At 37.4% G+C, this 19,423-nt stretch overlaps 1 protein-coding gene across 1 annotated transcript; it reads left to right on the top strand.

Annotated features, from left to right (window-relative positions):
- The first annotated feature begins 250 nt into the window (after positions 1–250).
- ttll10 (tubulin tyrosine ligase-like family, member 10) lies at positions 251–18,842 on the top strand. The gene is given in 16 exon segments (XM_060894882.1): positions 251–531; positions 11,698–12,071; positions 12,697–12,871; positions 13,326–13,444; positions 13,534–13,654; positions 14,705–14,790; positions 15,015–15,201; positions 15,288–15,459; positions 15,555–15,695; positions 15,927–16,043; positions 17,532–17,625; positions 17,725–17,952; positions 17,955–18,041; positions 18,044–18,112; positions 18,115–18,253; positions 18,255–18,842. Coding segments are annotated over 15 exon segments (2,109 nt in total). The 5' UTR covers positions 251–531; positions 11,698–11,785; the 3' UTR covers positions 18,343–18,842.
- Positions 18,843–19,423: the final 581 nt, after the last annotated feature.

Here is a 19,423-nt window from a genome sequence, read left to right as displayed (position 1 = left end):
CCCATCTGAGCCACACACGCAAAGTTGAGCTGACGTCATAAACGTTCGCAAAGCACCTTGGGCTGAGGCAGGTGGAGGCCATCCTCCTCAAGGGTAGGATTGGCTAATAACAGGGCCAGAGACACACCTGTGAGTGTTACAGCTAAAGGGGATTGGCTATAGCCTGAAAATTACACCTGTGGGGGTGGGGGAAGCTACTATATGTAAACCAAGCCGTTTACAAATTCAGTCTCTCCGACCATGAGCTTAAACAGGTCACAACGCCTCCTGTAACTTTGACATCTTCAAGAGACATAGGCTTCAGCATTGATGTTTACTTTGCTCTAGTTGCATCTACCTTCTAGATGGGACACAGTCGGTTCCCAAATCAAGATGGTCTCCTTCCACCTGAAAGTGAGGCATTCTGCAGCGAACAGGGCGTCGAACGGCGAGAAGAGGGAAGAGGAAGACGAGTCTCCAAGGCGGCACTACTGACTTACCGACAATGGTATCTGGTTTCGAGTTCACGGGACCACTCTAAGGAAGAAACGGGTAACTTTTTTTAACTTCAAATAAGTAATTTCCTTGTTCCTGGTGCTATCCTTAAATCTCGCTTTATGCTTTGTAGTAAACTTAATAACTTTCATTCTCCAGACGTTGAGCGCATTAATAGGTTGGTTTTCAGACAAAGAGTCTACAGAAGAATTGTTGTTAGCTTGTTAAGGGAGGACTTTTTAGGTTGAATAGGGTCATATCATAATCTGTATCAGATTCCAGCCTATTTAAATAGAAAGAAAAAGAGAACACAATAGACACAAACACTCATTCCTTGACTGGATAGACCAGTTTGGGCAGGTAGAGGCAAACCGCCAGACTTGTCAATGGGGATAAAAACGAGGGCTTTAGCTGCTTTCTTCTGCCTGATAGCATGCCTTTAGAAGAAAACACTGAGATGACTGTAAAACATGGGAACGTATCTGAAATTGCCTCTTGGAATCATTAACCATTATATAATAGGTTCAGTGATTTACACAGAGCCTTTGGAAATGATTTGCTGTGTTAAAGAGAATGAATTAAAACTATCATTTTAATTCATTACTTACTTTAAGAGTATTAAAAAGTCAAAATCGTTGTTTTTAGATTTGGTAGATGTTGAACGTGAACATCCGAGCTTTGCTTTTGCTTCGGCTTTTCTATACAGATTTTAATGGCTGGGAGTTTAGGCTTGCCTTTACATGTCTCTTTGGCATATTTTAGATGAGACACAACAAAAATGTCTTTTTTTTTTTTTTTTCAACTTCTAGTCTACAGTAATAAATCATTAATGAAAGTTGGGATCTGGCTGCTGTAGTGATTCTCTTTTAAACTCTGTTGTAGTTTAATTTTGTGTTTGTTTCTGAGTTGTTTATCATCTTGCTGAAGAACAAGGCAGCATATTACAGATATTTTTGTTTTTCGGAGGGAACTGCATATCGGAGAGGTGGTCTGGAGCAATGAGAAAATGTCGGCCAGGCAACACAATGGATGCATAGTGAGGTGGAGGATTTTGATTGGTGGGAGGAGGAATATGACTCGGTTTCATTCTTTCATCTGAATGAGTCATTTATCACAGTTTTATAACATAAGAAACGCTTTAGCAGAATCCTGTTTCCTACAGATGAATAAAGCTGGGCAACACCAGCTATCAGTGGTGATAAAACATAATGATTGTTTTGGTTAAGATCATACTAGATGCTGAGTCCAAAGAAAATGCAGGAGCTGGGCAGTAACTGGGCTGTGTGTGTTTGTTCCTTCATGAGGGTAGGGAGAGGAAAATGGAGTGTTAATTACTGTGTACAGGTGAGAGGTCAGAGAGGTTCGGCACACTGGCTTTGTTTGCTTAAGGACAGCCATTTTAATCTGTGTGACTAAGCAGTCTGCTTCAGTTCATTTTAAGTTCATGTGTGGAATGTATTATCGTGCTGAAGATTCAGTCAGCCATTTTGGATTCTTCTGGATAGACATTTGCTTTTCGCATCGTTTAGCTTTTTTTTTTCTTTCTTTGCTCGTATAAAATCGTAAAACTTATGAACGTACGGTCACATATATTTTGAGATTTTGTTGACTTCCTCTTTTGAACTACATTCCTCATTTAGTGCAACATGTCCTGATAAACAGGTTTATTTCATGCAAATGCTTTACCCTTTTCTTCCTGCCAGCCAGAAAGTGAGATGATGGAAGATTCCTATGAAAATGTGAATGGTTCAGAGAGATTCAAAACAAACCATCACACTTTAGAGAAAGCAAGACTGTCATAGCATAATCGAGTTAAAGGTTAATTCACTAGTGTTTCATTGCTGGGTATTACAATGCTCGGAATTAAGTAAAAAAAATAAATAAATAAAAACAACACCATTCATTAAAACTTGAAGAACTATTAGAGCTGGCACTGTTAGACCAGCCTTTAAATACGCATTTGGGTTTCCCTTCTACACACAGCCAACAAATTATTGATTAAGTTCAGCCTGGTTTACTCTTCAGCTTGTTCGTTTCACTACGGAGTCACATTCCAGTCAGGAGCTACCTGATTACACTTCATTCGTGTAGGCAGTGGGAAAAAGTTCAAGCTGCACCTGACTGCAACTCAACCACCTGCCCTGAGTCGAGGAAAACACATTGCTAAAGGTTAAGGGTAAAGATAAGTGTAAAGATGTCTTGTTGTTTACCTCACTCTGCTGACCTTAATGCTTATTCTCATTCAGTTTCTCACTCTTTCTCTCACTCTTTCTGTATCTCTCTCTCTCTCTCTCTCTCTCTCTCTCTCTGTCTCTCTCTCTCGCCCTCTTTTTTCTTTCTCAGAAGGCCTGCAGCACTGGTTTATAATGCTGATGATTAACTAAATAGAGGCTGCAGTCTGGGAGAGCAGGTCTGCTTGGGGTTTTCATTTCATGGGTCCTGACTGAGCGAGAGGAAGCCGAAGCCTTCTCAGGCGCTTAGTAGAAATTTGAGATTTTTTTTCTTTCTGTCCCCCCTACTCCCTTTTTTGTCACATTCTTTACCTGAGTCTCTTTCATGACGGTAAGGTTACAAGTTCTCTCCCCCTCTCTCTCTCTCGCTCTCTTTCTCTCCTTTTCTCTTCTCTCCCTTGTGTACATGCTTTTTTCTCTTCAATTCGCCTCTTTCAGCTTTCACTCCTACTCTCTCGCCTCATTTTAATTCTTGCATTTTATTCCCCTTGCACCTTTTTTTTTTTTCACATGTAATGTTGACTTGATGAAAACTGTTAGGTAATTGGTAAAGTTATTTATACTGTATACTTATGAACATATTTGAGGTCTACTTTACTTATGTGTAAAGCCTTTTGGAACAAAATAACAAATTTTCATATTATTGAACATAGTAAATGTAGCGTGTTTTTGTATTTATTCTTAAAAATTACTAAAAGGAAAAGACTTTAGAGATCAATTATACACTGCATGGCTGTAAAGTTCAGACGTTATTCAGTAAACAAAAGGTGTATGTGAAATGACCTTCCACACACAGAACTTGGCCACAGGTCTGTCGGGTACAGCATTCCTCCACGCTGTTGTCACAGCCCACAGTTAAACAGAAAGCCTAGCCTAGCCTAGGGTTAGCCTTAGCCGTTCCGACAGTCAGCAGCCCTAGTGAAGGAAGTGCCTTTTGTCTCCCACAGACGATGAAGCAACACCCAGTCAGGCCTTTGTCAGAGTATAGTGTAGCATGATGCTGTCTTTGCCCAGCGTTCTATTGTAAGCTCACACAGCGTCCACACTTTGTCAAATAAGACCCGTTGGAACAGGTTTGGACAATTATTAACTGTCTCAGTGGCCCACTCTCTGCTTCAGCTGTGTGGCTTTAGCGCCAAGAACAAAGTAGTCTTCTGCCTGTCCTATTCTAGCGCTACCTGTTTTTATAGGCAGCCGTTCTGTTGGCATATATCCCCTCAATGCCTCTGCAGTGCCTCAGGGCAACAGGTTTACTGTGTGTGTGTTATCAGGCTCAGCTCATCAGAGCTAGAGTTTTACTCATTTATGATGGCTACTATCAGATCTGATGCAACACCAGGGTAACAAACGCAGAACAGCAGGATCCTAACAGCAACGGTTATGAATGCCATCAGAAACCTTTTTTTTGGCTTTTTCACTTACTGCCTTTTAACGCTTGCACTTCTCCTCATTCTTATTCCAAGCATTATTTGGATGGTCTTCGCCATCTTACGAGGCAGCATTGGATATCATCACTCTCTCTAATACTGCCTGGTAATGATGATGATGGCTCTCCGCTGACTCCAGAAGAAGCCACAGCACACACCAAGGTGGTTATCAGTGAGTTTGATGTGTTTTATCCTCCAATCCAAAGCCACTTGATGTTGACCAATGGCACTTAGCACCCATCTTACCTGACAGTGCTGGACTGTGTATCTGTTTTCTAACACTGTCTGGTAACGATGTTTGTTGGGTGACCCAATGACTGCCAAGGATTCTCTCACCACTTTACTATAGGTAAAGCACTTAGCATGTCAAGTAAACAGTATTCATTTTTTTATTTCATTTTATCTAACAAAATTTTCAGGTCTCTTCTCAGGAACTTAGCATGTTGTGTCAGGTTAGTTTGTTGGTCAGGTTAGTTTGTTGCCATTGCTAGTCAGGCACCCAAAACAAAAGAGAGAGAAAACAAACACCTGGCACTGTGCTATCCGTACGATGCCCACTGTGTTTCATAGCACGTTTTAATTTCAGTTTAGAGCAGGTGAGGGTTTTTATTATGTTGTCAACACACACACAGGTTTTTCAGGAATCTTAGCCTTTATGATTCTGTGTAACATTTATACGATAATAATTCTTGGAAGATTTTCAGAGTGAAACTTTTTCAACATGTTGCCTTTGGGATAATGTAAGAAATACTAGATGAGGATTTATAGCATGGTTTGTAGCGCATTAATATTTTGGAGTGAAATATTATTACTATTCATTAAGTCATTAAAGGTTAAACCTACAAGGTCAGACCAGAAAAAGAGTGTGTCTTAATACTTCACATGGCTGGATGAGTAGCATTGTTTAATGTTCAGTTGGGAAGATATAATCAGAAGAGAGAGAACTTGGGGGTGGGGATGGGAAGGGATGGCTGAGGGGGAGTCCACGCTGCATGACTTTGTTTTATTCACTTCCCCGTCCTTCTTTTTTCCGTCTGCTCAGCCCCACCCAGCTTTAGTTAAAGAATACTGGTCCGTTGGCTGTTAAACCAGACGTGCTGAAAGCTGTTTCCTCATCCCCTCCCCCTGGGTTCTGGGTGCCTTTTGTGATGGCAGCTAAGCTCTGATTGGACAAGCTCGTTTTACCTGCGTGGCACATCCTGCAACTGACATATGAGCTCACCTGTACATGATAAAAATAGAGTTAGCGACAACCTACACTCTGCTGCTCCTCTTCCCATTGCCAGGTTCTGCTTATATATCTTTTAAATACTGTAGATAACATCTATCCTGACAGTATGAGACATTTACAGACATTTAGTACATTGCCTGAGCAGAGCAAACACATCATGATAAAGAGATCAGACCTTGGGAAAGTAACACTGTAAAACTGACATCTATAGCCTATATTAACTGTTTAAATGTCTATGCTTTATATCAGGATATAAAAAGAAACGACACATACAGAATGTCCAAGTTAGATTTTTACAACATACTATTTGGTTAAGGTGGAAGACTCAAATATTAAACCACGCCCATATTTGCCCATCTGGGGGACTTTTCATTTATGTGAGTCATGTTTATTATTCATGGCCTTATTTTTTTTTTTTATATAAGTGCGTGTTACAAAGTCATGTCATTTACCTTCATAAAGCGGCAGTACTTCAGGCTTTTCATCTCTCCTTTTGTTCTCCTGTTTTCACCTCTGTTCTTTCAAACTTCATTGTAAATATAATTTTGGATGACTACAGCAGATGGCTTTATTGCTCTTCAGTCACAGGATCCAACTTTTCTTTCATTCCTGTTTTATATCTATTTAAAGCCTGCTGATTGGCGTCTTACCAGACATGGTTAGATCTGATTATTTGTGTCTAATACTGTCTGGTAATGCCGTCGATTACATGGCATCAGCGTCCAAATGACAGAAGAAAGGAAATATGCTCCTAGGATGTTATTTTCGTTCCTTCTGTTTATGTCATACAATGTCTTGGTGTTCTTTTTTTAAATTAACTTTATTATTATTAAGGAAGTGATAAGAATAAATCACTTATAGAACGGTCTGAATCATTTTGCCAGATTAGTCAGGCCTTTAAATTAGAACAGACTGACATGTTGGTTTAATCTGTATGAGGAACTATGAACCTAACACTGGAAGACTGCTGCCATTTAAAATTCTCTTCCATGTGTCATGAGTCAGAGTTTCTCTCCTCCGCTTCATGAGAGCTGTGAGTCATGTTTGTCATCCATCATCCCGTCTTCATATATGTGTCGAGAGTTGTGTACCTTTCACAATATAATTACATAAAGTGTATAGCCTTCATATTATGCAACATTTGGATAAATATGAAGGTTGTGGTTGTTGCGGCATAGAAGAAGCATGTTCTCATTGTGTTGTCATGGTAACTGAATTCCACATAGGTACCAACCCTCCCCACCCACAAAAAAAAAGACAGCTCAATTTGATGACTACTATCATATACAGCGCAAATGACTGTCTTCTCTGCAATTACTGGATTCATTGGTTTAATTTTGGATGCATGGTTGTGTATTGTGCAAAATAAATAAATAAATAAATAAAATAGATGTAAAATCAAAATGTCTGTAGCATTTCTTTAATTCCACTCAAGTCACTCGAGTCAACATTACATGTGGTCAGGTAAGCTATATGTTAAAAGGTGTGAGCAAATCTTGGCCTGTTCACCTGCTCATTGTGTACAGAGCGGAATGCCTGGCTCTAATGGAGAACAGATCTGGTTACATGTGAACAGAGCTCCCTTTTTAAGAACCTCAATTAACCCGCGAGCTCTCCCGCTCTGCCAAAAGCTCATTGTGTTTAAACCCAACCACACAGCCAACCGTGCATCTACCTGACACAGACACAAGGGCATCCAGAACTGTATAGAAAACTGCAGATGCACCTGCTTAAGCATTTACATGACACGACATGATATTTTTAATACATGTTTATATTATTTTCAGTGACACACAGTAGAAAGTGTTTTTAGTTGTCTGGTCAAGCTGATGTTCACACATACTGTACTGTAAGTCAGACCAAAGCTTATTTAAATGCTTGTTTAAGTGAAAATGAAATATAAAAGGTCAAATAAAACAAAAATAAAATGATTTTGGTGTCATTTGTGTGTGAGCTCCATTAAATAAAGTTAAATAAAAACATAAAAAAAAGAATTTGAAATACATTTTAAGGGTTATTTTTCTAGCTATTGAGTTTCTAGCTATTTCTAGCTACTAAGTTACTAAATTCTAAATTTTTAATTTCCAGGTTGTTTTTTTAAACCATATATCAAGGCAAGGATTTTGTTCTCTTGTGCATAAAACTATCATAATAATGACTTTATGATCAAGGATTAAATTGACTCTTTTTAATCATACATCACTGATATTTTAATGAACAAAGTAAGACTCATTTTAGACATAAAATATCTATTTATATCTTTATGTATATATCTATTTAATATTTATATATAGACATAAAAAAAATAATATTTAAAAGAAATAGTTTTAAGAGAATAAAATAAGGAATAAACTGTGATTGTTGATTGTTGTATTCATTTCATGCAAACCTGATCAAAAACTCAAACAGGCTTGTGTTAAGTGAGGGCAGTACAGTAGCCTAACATTTTGTGACATCACAGTAAAAAACCATGGAGTAATCCAGCATTGGTCTGTGCACACTTACTGCAGTCCAACTAGATTCCTCACTCTACTGGGTGAGGTCAAACTAGGTTTGTAATTGAAATGGAAAAAGTCAAGATTAACATGTGGGCTGTGTTTGGTAAGACGGTTGTGACATAACCGTTTGGAGATTATGTACTTACACACACAGGGAACTCCCTGGATTGTTTTAAAAGTGTGCAGTATATTAACTCAAATGTCACGGTACAAACTTTAAGAAGCCCGAAGTGTGTTGCTTATGCTTCTCATTTAAAAATATTTGCATCATCTATACGAGTCAAAGACTTTATTTAGCAGAGAAGTATATTCTTCATAACAGGTTATGGCTAATCAGATCCTGTCCTAGGAAGTCATACAAAATGGAACTTTTTGAGAAACAATAACAAGGGCCTAAATAGTCAATCCTCCAAGTAGATAATAATGTCCAAGTTCACTACATGTACAGGCATAGTGTTTACTTCCTAGTATATGAGAATCAGAAGCATAATTTTCACCTTCATCTAGGTCATCTCTCTCTCTCTCTCTCTCCCTCTCTCTCTCTCTCTCTCTCTCTCTCTCTCTCCCTCTCTGACACACACAAACAGATGGTGAGCCAGGATACATGGCTGTAAAACAAGCCTGTTCTCTATGTACACCTCCATTGGCAAGGTGGTTAAAAAAAAGAAAGAAAAGAAGAAACAACACACACACACACACACACACACACACACACACACACACACAAACAAAAAACCATCACCCTGTCTTGGTTAAGAAATAAAAGAGATTTGAGGTACTACAGAATTTTGATCTGGTCAGAGTATTCACAGAGTATTCAACAAATCAATCTCCCCTTCTTCCTTTCTCTGAAAACTAAACCAGTAACATTTCATTTTTGTTTTATTTTGGAATAATCTCTTTAGTAAGCACCAGAAATCCTATAGTAACTCCAGCAAAATAAAATGTACCAAAGAATATACTACACATGCTAGATAAACTTGTTCTATAGAACTACGTCATCCAAACAGGTTAGGGTGTGTGTGTTGTGTGTGTTGTGTGTGTGTGTGTGTGTATGTGTGTATGTATGTGTGTGTGTGTGTGTGTGTGTGTGTGTGTGTGTGTGTACACGTATGACAAGGAGAATGGGATTACAGTAACCGTCAGTTGGTTCTGGGTGTGTTCTTTTGACTCAACTGTTACACTGAGCAGTAATTACTGAATTCTACAGTGACAGATGACATATGATTGAATTGTTTATTAGATTCCTGAAACATGCTGAGAATGTTTCAGATTTGGTACTCATAGAAAACTAAGTATTTGTTAAAACACAGCCTTAGAAACATTTACAGCATTTGTTATTTACAGCATAACAATAGAATAATCTATATTATTATAGATTATATTCTAATAAATATATAAATAATATATATATTTTTGCCTGTTTGTATTTACATGTGTATTTTTTTATTCTTATCTTATTTTTATTGTCTGTGTGTTGTCTCTGTGTACTGGAAGCGTATGATAAACAAATTTCTTGTAAGCGCAAGCACAATTGTCAATAAAGCTCTTTCTGATTCCGATTATAGAATAATCTAGAATAATATAGAATTATAGAATAATAATAATAAGATTCTATAGGATTCTTAGTTTAAGAGAGATTCAGGACCAATCTAAGAGCAACTCTGAGCAAGTAATATATGGCATTTCTGTGCTCTGTAGGAGATGTTACCTCTAATATGATTGGTTACAAAAATAATTTCACGATCAAATCTGTGTCATTTTATTAACTCACTATCATTATTAAATATTGTATACAGTATATACAGTAAATATATGTATACAGTACATTTCTTCTCCCTCTTCACCTTTAGGCACCTTTAATCTCTTAAAAGTCCGCCTCACTACTAACACTTTTTGACCTATTGAGCTCTTTTAAGGGTTAAGATGCTTTGTGAATAACTGTTATTTTTACTAGGACGTTCTCCTTTTTTAGGGGTAAATGCCCATTCTAAGAATTTCCTTAGAATTTCGTCAATAGGAGAAATTCTTCACACTGAGAATTTAATTATATATTCTATAATTGTATAGTTTTAGATTATCTACTTTAGAATTTTATTAAAAACTGAGAAAACTTCTGTTGTATATACACACACCCTAAAAGTCCATGCTTTTTATGTTCTTTATTTTCCATTGGATTTATTTTTTCTGTTCACTCTGCATGACATTGCCCATGTTAATGTTATTGTTCTGGGAGCAGCAACAGCTTAGCATCATGGATAAACGTTTAGTTCTGACTTTGATCAGGGACTCACTCAAACTGAAATAGCTCCATGCGTGTCAGTGATTGACAACTACCACATTATGGTTTGACACTTGAGAAGGAGGCTGTCGGGTCTACAACTTTATCGCCGAAAACGAAACGATAATTTAGCATCCCTGAAAGCGAAGTCACTTTTATTGCTGGCCGGAAGGTAACTTTAATGGTACCACCCAGTGCGTAACCAGGAAAATTACAGTGTGATGCCTTTCATTTCTTAGAAGAAGCCTCTTGTTGCACAAAATGTCCAATTAAGATCATGATGAATGGCTGAAGAAGAACAGAAGAGAAATGTTTTTGTTAATAACCGACATTGGATCTTGTTGCCTTGTGGTAAATGTTGACTAATTGCATACAATAGACTGAACCCAAACACAAATCCGTTATGATTGACGCAGCATTCTCATATTACTGATGTGTTAAAACTGGAGGCACTGCTGACAGTTAATACTGAATGTGTTTAAACCTACAGTAGGGGTTGGTATGGAGAGCATAAGCCATCGTTTCCTTCAGAATTCTTCTATTGTTCTATAATCCCATTCTAAATGACACAACAGTTACTAGGAAACCAAGTTCCTAGGCAACATAGAAGTTGTTTACTCTGCTTCTGGTTAGTTTGTTTAGCAGACTCAGTGTGCTGCCTCAGTGCTTGTGGTGTTTGAGACAACTGTAAAAACAGCAAGCCTCAGCAAGCATTTCACCTCACTTTAGATCCACTGATTCTTTTACTGAGGTAAAAAAAAAATTGACATTTTTTTGTTGTTGTTGTTGTTGTTGTTACTATAGACATTCTGGCAAAGTGACTACACATAGTACTTAAGTACATAGTATTTAAGGCAAGACACTACAGGTAGAAATGGCAGTTTTGGTCATGTCAATCACTCGAGAAATGAAAATGTAAACAATGCAGCAGTTAGATATGAATGTTAATAGGAGGAAGGCTTTAGCTCCACCCAATTATGCATAATCACTCCATGTCTTTGTTTCCATTATCATAGGCTTTGTTTTTTCTTTGACCTGAAACCTAAAATCACGGATATTTTTTAAAATGAATTTTTAAAAAAAACTTTTCCAGATGATTTGCATCTATGATGTATGTTATGATGATTTATATACTTATTTATAACACTAAAAAAGATATTACAGAGGAATGCTGGAAAGAATTGGATTAATGCTAGATTTTATACAAATTTTTTAAAATAATAGTGCATGGTTAATTCTTAAACAGTAAAGAAATTATATTCTAACAAACTGTTTTTAAAGAGTGTCTTCACAATACATTTATATTAATCTTTTTTTTTTATTCTATTTATGTATGTTTTGATATTTAATGTGACCAACTCAGCGATGATCTTTAAATTGTGCCTCAGTTTCAGCGATGATCTTTAAATTCTTTATGGTTATTGTATGAATCCTTGTTTTATTAGTTTGGTATATTAGTTATTACTTTGTTTATACAATAGCTGTCATTGCAAAGCTGAAGAATAACTGACACTTATTCACCATGTTTTGTTCCCAACAACCACACATGCTGCAGGTGGGCCGGTCTTTATAAGACAGCGGATGGAAAATACTTTTTCTGCTTCAGTAATCTGGGTCAGCAGCGGGCAGTGATCGTAATAGTGATGTCAGCTGGGAGCAGGGTAGAGGTTGTTCAGAGTGCTGAGGCGCTGCAGCGTGAGGATCATGTCAGCACAGACCCTCCAATAGCCACAGAGGAGTGGCAGGGGGAAGCTGAGGATGAAGAGAAGGGACACCTGCCAGCCGTTCTGGGAAAGACAGAGACACAGGAGCCTGTGGGCAAAGATAAACAGCACAAGAGGACGGAGATGGAGAAGTCTCTCGGGAGAAGGTGGGATGCTCAAGGGACGAACAGGGAACAGGTGATCCAGGCAGATGGCGCTGCAGCAGGTGTGTGGATGCGTGTGCGTGTAAAGGAGAGAGGGGAAACACTGTCATTAACTCAGGTCTTTCTACTAGCTTGTCTGGGCCATATGTTAATTAGTCTCATGAGATTTGCAATGTCTTACCTGGGAACATGTTTGATATGAAGAAAAGTAAGATTTCTCAGGTTAAAGCAGAACAGATATGGCGAACATTATCCATTATTTGATTCATAATTTAATAATTTACTTTGGCTTAGATTTGAATTGTCCAAAGTTTGTTTGTGTACTCTGTTTGGAAACTTTGAAATGATCATGACATGAATGAACCACTCCCTTCTCTTCATCCTTTATCCAACATACTGTGAAAATAGGGCTTTTAAAAATCTATTTTGTATTAAAATGCGAGTTAAAAGGAAAGCATACCTCTTCTGTAAGAGATGTTTGATGACACGCTTTGATTAGGGTTTTAACTGATAACACAGAACTCTTTCATTTTTCACAAAACGCGTTTCTTTCACTTTTCAGAACAAAGCACATGCTACCATAGCAGGCTAGATTGCAGTTTATTGTTTTCTCTTAAAAACCCAAGCTTACGAAACATTGAGAAATCATCCCTTTTTACAATTTTTCCCCCATGTGCAACTGGCCAGACTCTGACTGCTTGGTTGAGCACTCTCGGAGTAGGCGTGTGAGTAGGAGAGCTGAAGTAAAACACCAGAGACAAGCTGTACAGGTGCACAAACTTCAGAGGAGAAACAAGAGCCCAGAAGAGTCAAAAAGACCTGGAACCTTCTTCTATTTTGGAGGAGGAAATGGGGAATCTATGTGAGTCTTAAGGAGTCTGATAGCCTAAAGGGAAAAAGCTTATGCATTAAGTACACGTCTAATACTGTATATCATTATTAGTGTCGTCCTTTTCAACCAAAATCACTAGCTGAAATCACAGATAGCGAACTTGTCTCTAATGACATCAAACACTATGGCAGTCATGTTTTTGTTTACAGGCAATTGAAGCTGCTATACAACAGGTCATAAACAGTCATACAACAACACACATCGCATGCCATTACACATACGCCATGACATGAGTCTTTTTGTGTTGTGTTATCATCAGCTCCGCTTCATTAAGAAATAGCATAATGAATTATAAAATTAGATTAGAAAACTTTCTTTATGAAATGTTATTCATCATCGATGTATTCCTTATTCACGGCTAATTAAATGACAGATCTCACCATTTGTTTACTGTTTAAATCTATATATTTGTTATATTATGTAGAGTTGTTCCATACTGTGAGAGCAATGGCTGGCAGCGTATTTACGACAAAAGCAGACTGGATTATGGAATGAAATGGTGTGAAGTGAAATCTACCCATACTTACTACCACTTCAGAGAAGGTGATTAACCAACAGTGCATTTTGTTTTTTTGCATCAATTAATTTCAGTTGGGAATTTTTATTTTTCTGACTTGTCTTTTTAACTAAAGGAGAGCAGTTGGTGTACCAGATCCCAAACAACAGAATCTTGACCACAAAAATAGGTCTTCTGAACAGTCTCAGAGAGTATGACAGAGTCATCAGCAAGATCAACCATGGAAAAGGACAAAGGTCAATTATTTGACTATACCAGAATATAAAATATTATTGTAGTGAGAATAATTTGGATAAACTGTAGAAAAAAGTACAACAGATTGTAACTTATAGCACCATGATATTTAGTGTGTAATTTGACTGGGAATATAAAAGTCATTTTCTGTCAACATGTTTACAACCAACAGCTCTAGACATAGACTAATCAGACGTAACATTAAATCCACTGACAGATCAATTGAATATTATATGACGTGGGGACAGAAGGTTAATCCATCTGTGGGACTGATCTCACAGAAGATCTTCTGTAGCACAAATTGCTGAAAAATTTTATTCTGGTTCTGATGGAAAAGATATCAGAACACAGTGTATCACAGCTTGCTGCATATGGGGCTGGGTTTTGGTGGCAAAAGGGGGACTTACACATTATTGAGCACTTGGTTTTAATGTTATGTCTAATTGGTGTATGTAAAAGTACTGTGATATCTTTTACAAAATAAAATAACACATAATGCAGCACATTTGCTCATTTGGGTGATGCTTTTAAGATAGCGGCTTACAGCTGATGCAGCACCCAACTGAGCTGAAGGTTAAGGGTCTTTCTCAAACACCCAGCCATGGCAGAATTGCTGAGATTTGAGCTGTAATTTCAAGTCTTAACCACTCATCCACCACAATTAGCACAGCTGGCTTGCATAGATTCAACCAGTTCTGCCACTGAATTCACTTTTAGATTTAAAGCAAGAGAAAATTAACCTTCAGCTAAGTTGTATCTTGCATCAATTGTAAGATGCAATCTCAAAAACCCATCAAATAAATAAGCTCGGTAAAATATGTTTACAGTTGTGTTGTATAAAACATTATACATGGCAAACTTGTTGGCAGTAAATTACCATAAAACTGATTTTCAATGCGTTAGAGCATAGATATAAGCAACAAAACTGATCAAATACATGTGTATGAATATGTATTATGTATGTAAAGTATATGTATAATGTAAAAGTATTATGTTGGACAGTTTTTTCCTGTTGGAAGATCTTTAAATTTAACTGTATGATTTTCTTGCAGAAGACTGGAGATGGGCGAGTTTATTCCAGACACGTTCCGTATGGATGTAAAAGTCGAGAGGGAAGCTTTCTTTTCCCAGCAAGATGGTATACTGTAACTGTGATCAGTAGTTACACGTCCATTTTATTTTCTTAAACATGTCTGTGGCACCTCGGGAAACCCATCCTCTGGTGAAATATTGATAATTCCTTCTATATTTTCTACTGTAAGCTTTCCTGGATGGAAAATTATTCTTTTTGCAAGCATTTTTAAATCTGGCTAACCCCCAAATGAACATTTCTGAATGTTTTATGTTCTGTTCCTTATGCAGGATTCTGTGATGACAAAAACAACATATGGATCTGCAAGCCAACCGGACTGAACCAGGGTCGAGGCATCTTCCTTCTTCACACACCGGAGGATATTGCAGCCTTCAAAGCCAGGATGCAGATGTTAGCAGAAAGCAAAACAAATAAGGAGATTGCTTTGAGTATGTCACAAGCAATGATTGCTCAACGGTGTGTATTAAAAAGGTCTAAAACTTTCGTAACTATAGTCATTTTTTAGATCTGTATTGACATTAAAGCATTCTGCATTTTTGAAGGTATATCCAAAACCCTTTGCTCCTAAAAGGCAAAAAATTTGATGTAAGATCGTACTTACTTATCGCCTGCACCTCACCGTACATGGTGTTCTTTCGTCATGGTTACGTTCGGCTGACCTGTGACCTTTATGACCCCAAGTCCAACAACCTCACCGCACACTTGACCAACCAAGTAAGCCTTCATTTATTCAAATTACCTCTAATAAGGTTTCCACAGACAGGATGTTGCAAATTCTCTCTGTATCACTGCCTGTGATTTGAACGCAGTATATGCAGAAGCGGAATCCTCTGTACAGCATACTGAAGGAGGAGACAGTCTGGTCCATGGAGCGCTTCAACAGCTACATTAACGACAAGTTTATGGTGCCGAAGTCTTTGCAGAGAGACTGGGTTTTAAATGTTTTCACAGTGAGTTCTAGTAAAGTTTGGCTTTATCTTTGGTCATGATGTTAACAACTCTCAATTCATAAACTAACTAACAAACTCATTTTAGGTAAATACAAATGAACTGAATAGATGAACTAACATCTAATGAATGTATCTGAATCTGAATAGGCTTTATTCATTCAATTATGTAAATGGAAGGTCCTCAAGGGCATTAAAACAAACATGTATGTACATATATGTGTGTATCCACAGAAAAGAATGCAGCAGATTATGACTCACTGCTTTCTGGCTGTCAAATCAAAGCTGGAGTGTAAACTGGGATACTTCGATCTGATTGGTTGTGACTTTTTGATTGATGAAGACTTCAAGGTGAGATAAAAACACTAAAATATACAGAAGACAGAGAAATGGAAATTAGTTATATGGTCTCACACAAAATAAATGAATTCATTATTAATAACTACATAAATAAAACTAAATAAATAGCAACTAATTTAGAATTCTTTTAATAAAGTTGGGTGTAAATATTTCATATGACAAACCAAACAAAAAAAATTCCTACTACGTTTACATTGAAAACTACGTTTAATGAAGTTAACAAAATGTTCATTAAACTCACTAAATAAGAACACTAAACAAAGTGCTACAACGCTGCTAATGCTGCCAAATAACTACTGCTTTTTCTACAGTATATTCTCACTTATAAACCAGAATGGTTCTCTTTTGTGCGACCCGCTGGCATGAAGTAACATCAAAATAAACAGGAAACCGTTGTATTAAAAGTGATATGGCAATCTTTTCAGTTCCTTCAGTGGTTATGTTTTTCAGTTTTCTAACATCAGAATAAATCTCAGATATCTAAATGCACTGAAACCCAGTCCCACCCTTTGGTGTATTTTAAAATTTACCCGTGCCAAGTAGTTGCCAAGCAACGCGTGTTCCTGCAGCAGTAAACATGTGGTCCCCTGGCCAAAGATACTCACTCACTGGATTATTATGCATTCACATGTGTGCAAAGAAAAGGATTTAAGCATGTATTCACAGCAGGTGATGTTCTACAGATGAGGGAGGTATTAAAGGGAAAACCAATAACGTGTTGGCCTTTACAAGCCACCAGAGCAGCTTCAGTGCATTGATTCTACAAGTCTCTAGAACTGTACTGAAGAAATAAACACCTTTTTCCAAAAAAAAAAAAAATTCCTGCAACTGGTCTATTAACAATGATGGTGGAGAACGTTTTGCTCCATGCTTTCAATTATGTAGAGATCTGATGGTCCTCATACCATACATGACATAAAGCCTTAACATGTGCCCAGAAAGTAAAACATAATTAATCTCCATCTCTCTATGCAATATTATCATACCCGAGATTATCAGAGGTTGTGTATGACTTGTGTATGACTTGATGAAATGCTGCTTGTGATCTGATTGCCTAACTAAAATATGTACAATGACATTTTAAACAAGAAGTAACTGCAGAAAATATGATCCATTTGTGTTTGGACTGTCCATCAAATCAGGAAGTAAGAATTTATATTACCAATTACCAATATCTATCTTACAGTTACACCACAAATCCACATTGCTTTGCTTTCATCTGATCTTTTTCACCTAGTGGGTTTATATTTTCTTATCTGTTCTATATAAATGAAATAAAATTGTGGCTAGTGAGGAAAGGATGCCATCTAATGGTTAAACTTTCATACTTCTAAGAATACTTATAATTATATAATTATATATATATATATTATATTTGTAGAAATTACAAATCATATATTACATTAACTGGTAAAAAAAAAAGTTAAGTATTATTGTATGCATCGTTACACCCTGCGGTGGGTATGTTATTCTGTGCAGGTCTGGTTACTAGAGATGAACTGTAATCCTGCTCTTCACATTAACTGCGAAGTGCTCAAAGACGTGGTGCCCAAAACAGTCACAGAAACTCTGGGTGAGAGGCCAGCAGGTGTAATAATGTATATTTATCTCAGCTGTCAAAATCAGCTAGCCTTTATGAGCTGCACAGTATAGCAGTCTTCCTGTTTTGCAGACCTGACCCTGGAGATCTTCAATAAATGCTGCTCTGGCCTAAAGCTTCTGCCCCTGAGCAGTCAGAAAGATTTTGTTCTACTGCATTGTGGTGACACTGAGGCTATGTTAGTCACCAGACAGAGAAGCAGAAGAGCTCTCAGAACAACATGTTCCAAACAACGATCTTGACACTGTCACTTCATATCTAATGCATGTCCATCTCCCTCTTTGGTTATTTCATACAACACCGAGGTGCTTTCACTAGCCAACATGTACTAAGGCCAAGGTAAAATTTAGATAATGAACAAGCTACCTCATTCACTTTATCCAGTCACCTGAGTCCTCCTCACACACCGATCATGGTGAGGTCTTAGAAACAGGCCAGAATCCTCCGAGTACAAAATCTGCAGTGTCGTTCCTACATACATGGACTGCACCTAGCAGCAACCTGAAGTGACCTCTGTGACCTTGGACCTCAGCAAGCCAGATCATGTGAAGGCAAAGACTGTAATTATTTCTCTGACTATATCCCTGCTGAATGATGACTCATATCACTGGCAAACTCATGACTGACTCTGGCCAAGCAGAGCAAATGGATACTCAGAAAGAGGGTTGGAATCAAATTGGAGATGCATGAAAACATGTGAATGCTAATACTTTTCTTCTGAATTCATGACACTATTCATGCTTGTTAAAGCATTTCTGTCATCTGATATAAACCTGTATACGGTGGCTTAGTGTTTTTGCACAGTTTGCCTCACAGCTCTGGGGTTAGAGTTATGAATCCCATTTCCACTCTGTGAGTGCAATATTTGTATGTTCACTCTTTGATTCGTTTTCCTCCAAAGACATGCATTGTAGGCCGAGTAGCATCTCTACATTGTCTGTAGTGTGTGAATGAGTGTGTGAGTGTGACACCCTGTACAGAGTGTCCCGGGTCCATGCGACCCTGTGTAGAATAAATACGGAATATGGATGAATGGATCTCATGTTGACTTTGTAAGACTAATGATGCCTACTGGAATAAGTCTTTAAAAATGTGAATGTAGATCTATGCCGATAGTCAGGCTTTTAGTGTGTATGCAGTCTTAGAAACACTCCCCTTAGGAAATTGTTTATTATAAACAATATCATGAAAATGGCTGTGTATGTAAATGAAAATTACTTTGGTCATCCTCCATTGCTTCTATTTTTGGGTCGCCAGATCTTGACATAAAGCCCATCAAAATCATTCCAATGTGTAAACGCTGGTCTTATTACAGGAGCTTGTGACTATGACTAACCCTATGTTCATTCTAGAAAGCAACAAGTTGCTCAACAGTTTGTCTCTCATATGCATTTAATGACCAGGACGTTTGTTTCTTATGGGTGTAAAATGCCCAGATTTTATTTTTACATTTGTTTGTGTTTATGGTGGTACAGTAGCTATATTTAGCTAGTTAAAAACACGTTAAATAATGCACGCAGTGTATTTTGCTTAAATTATTATTTATATATTTATTTACATTTCGTACTAGTTTTGAGCAGATTAGCAAAGTCAACTAAACATACTGGCTATGAATACTCATTGGAGACACCAACAATTTCAGCTACTTCATTCCGGCTTTAGTTTAGCATATTATATCTATTTGACAGGAAAATGTAAAACCACAGTTATAGGTTTTTCTTCCATATTTGCACATGAGACAGTAAATGGGAACTCATTGCAGGTAGGAAGT

Source organism: Tachysurus vachellii, chromosome 19 (assembly GCF_030014155.1).
Source record: "Tachysurus vachellii isolate PV-2020 chromosome 19, HZAU_Pvac_v1, whole genome shotgun sequence".
NCBI lineage: Eukaryota > Metazoa > Chordata > Actinopteri > Siluriformes > Bagridae > Tachysurus > Tachysurus vachellii.
This window is presented reverse-complemented; position numbering and strand designations above follow the sequence as displayed.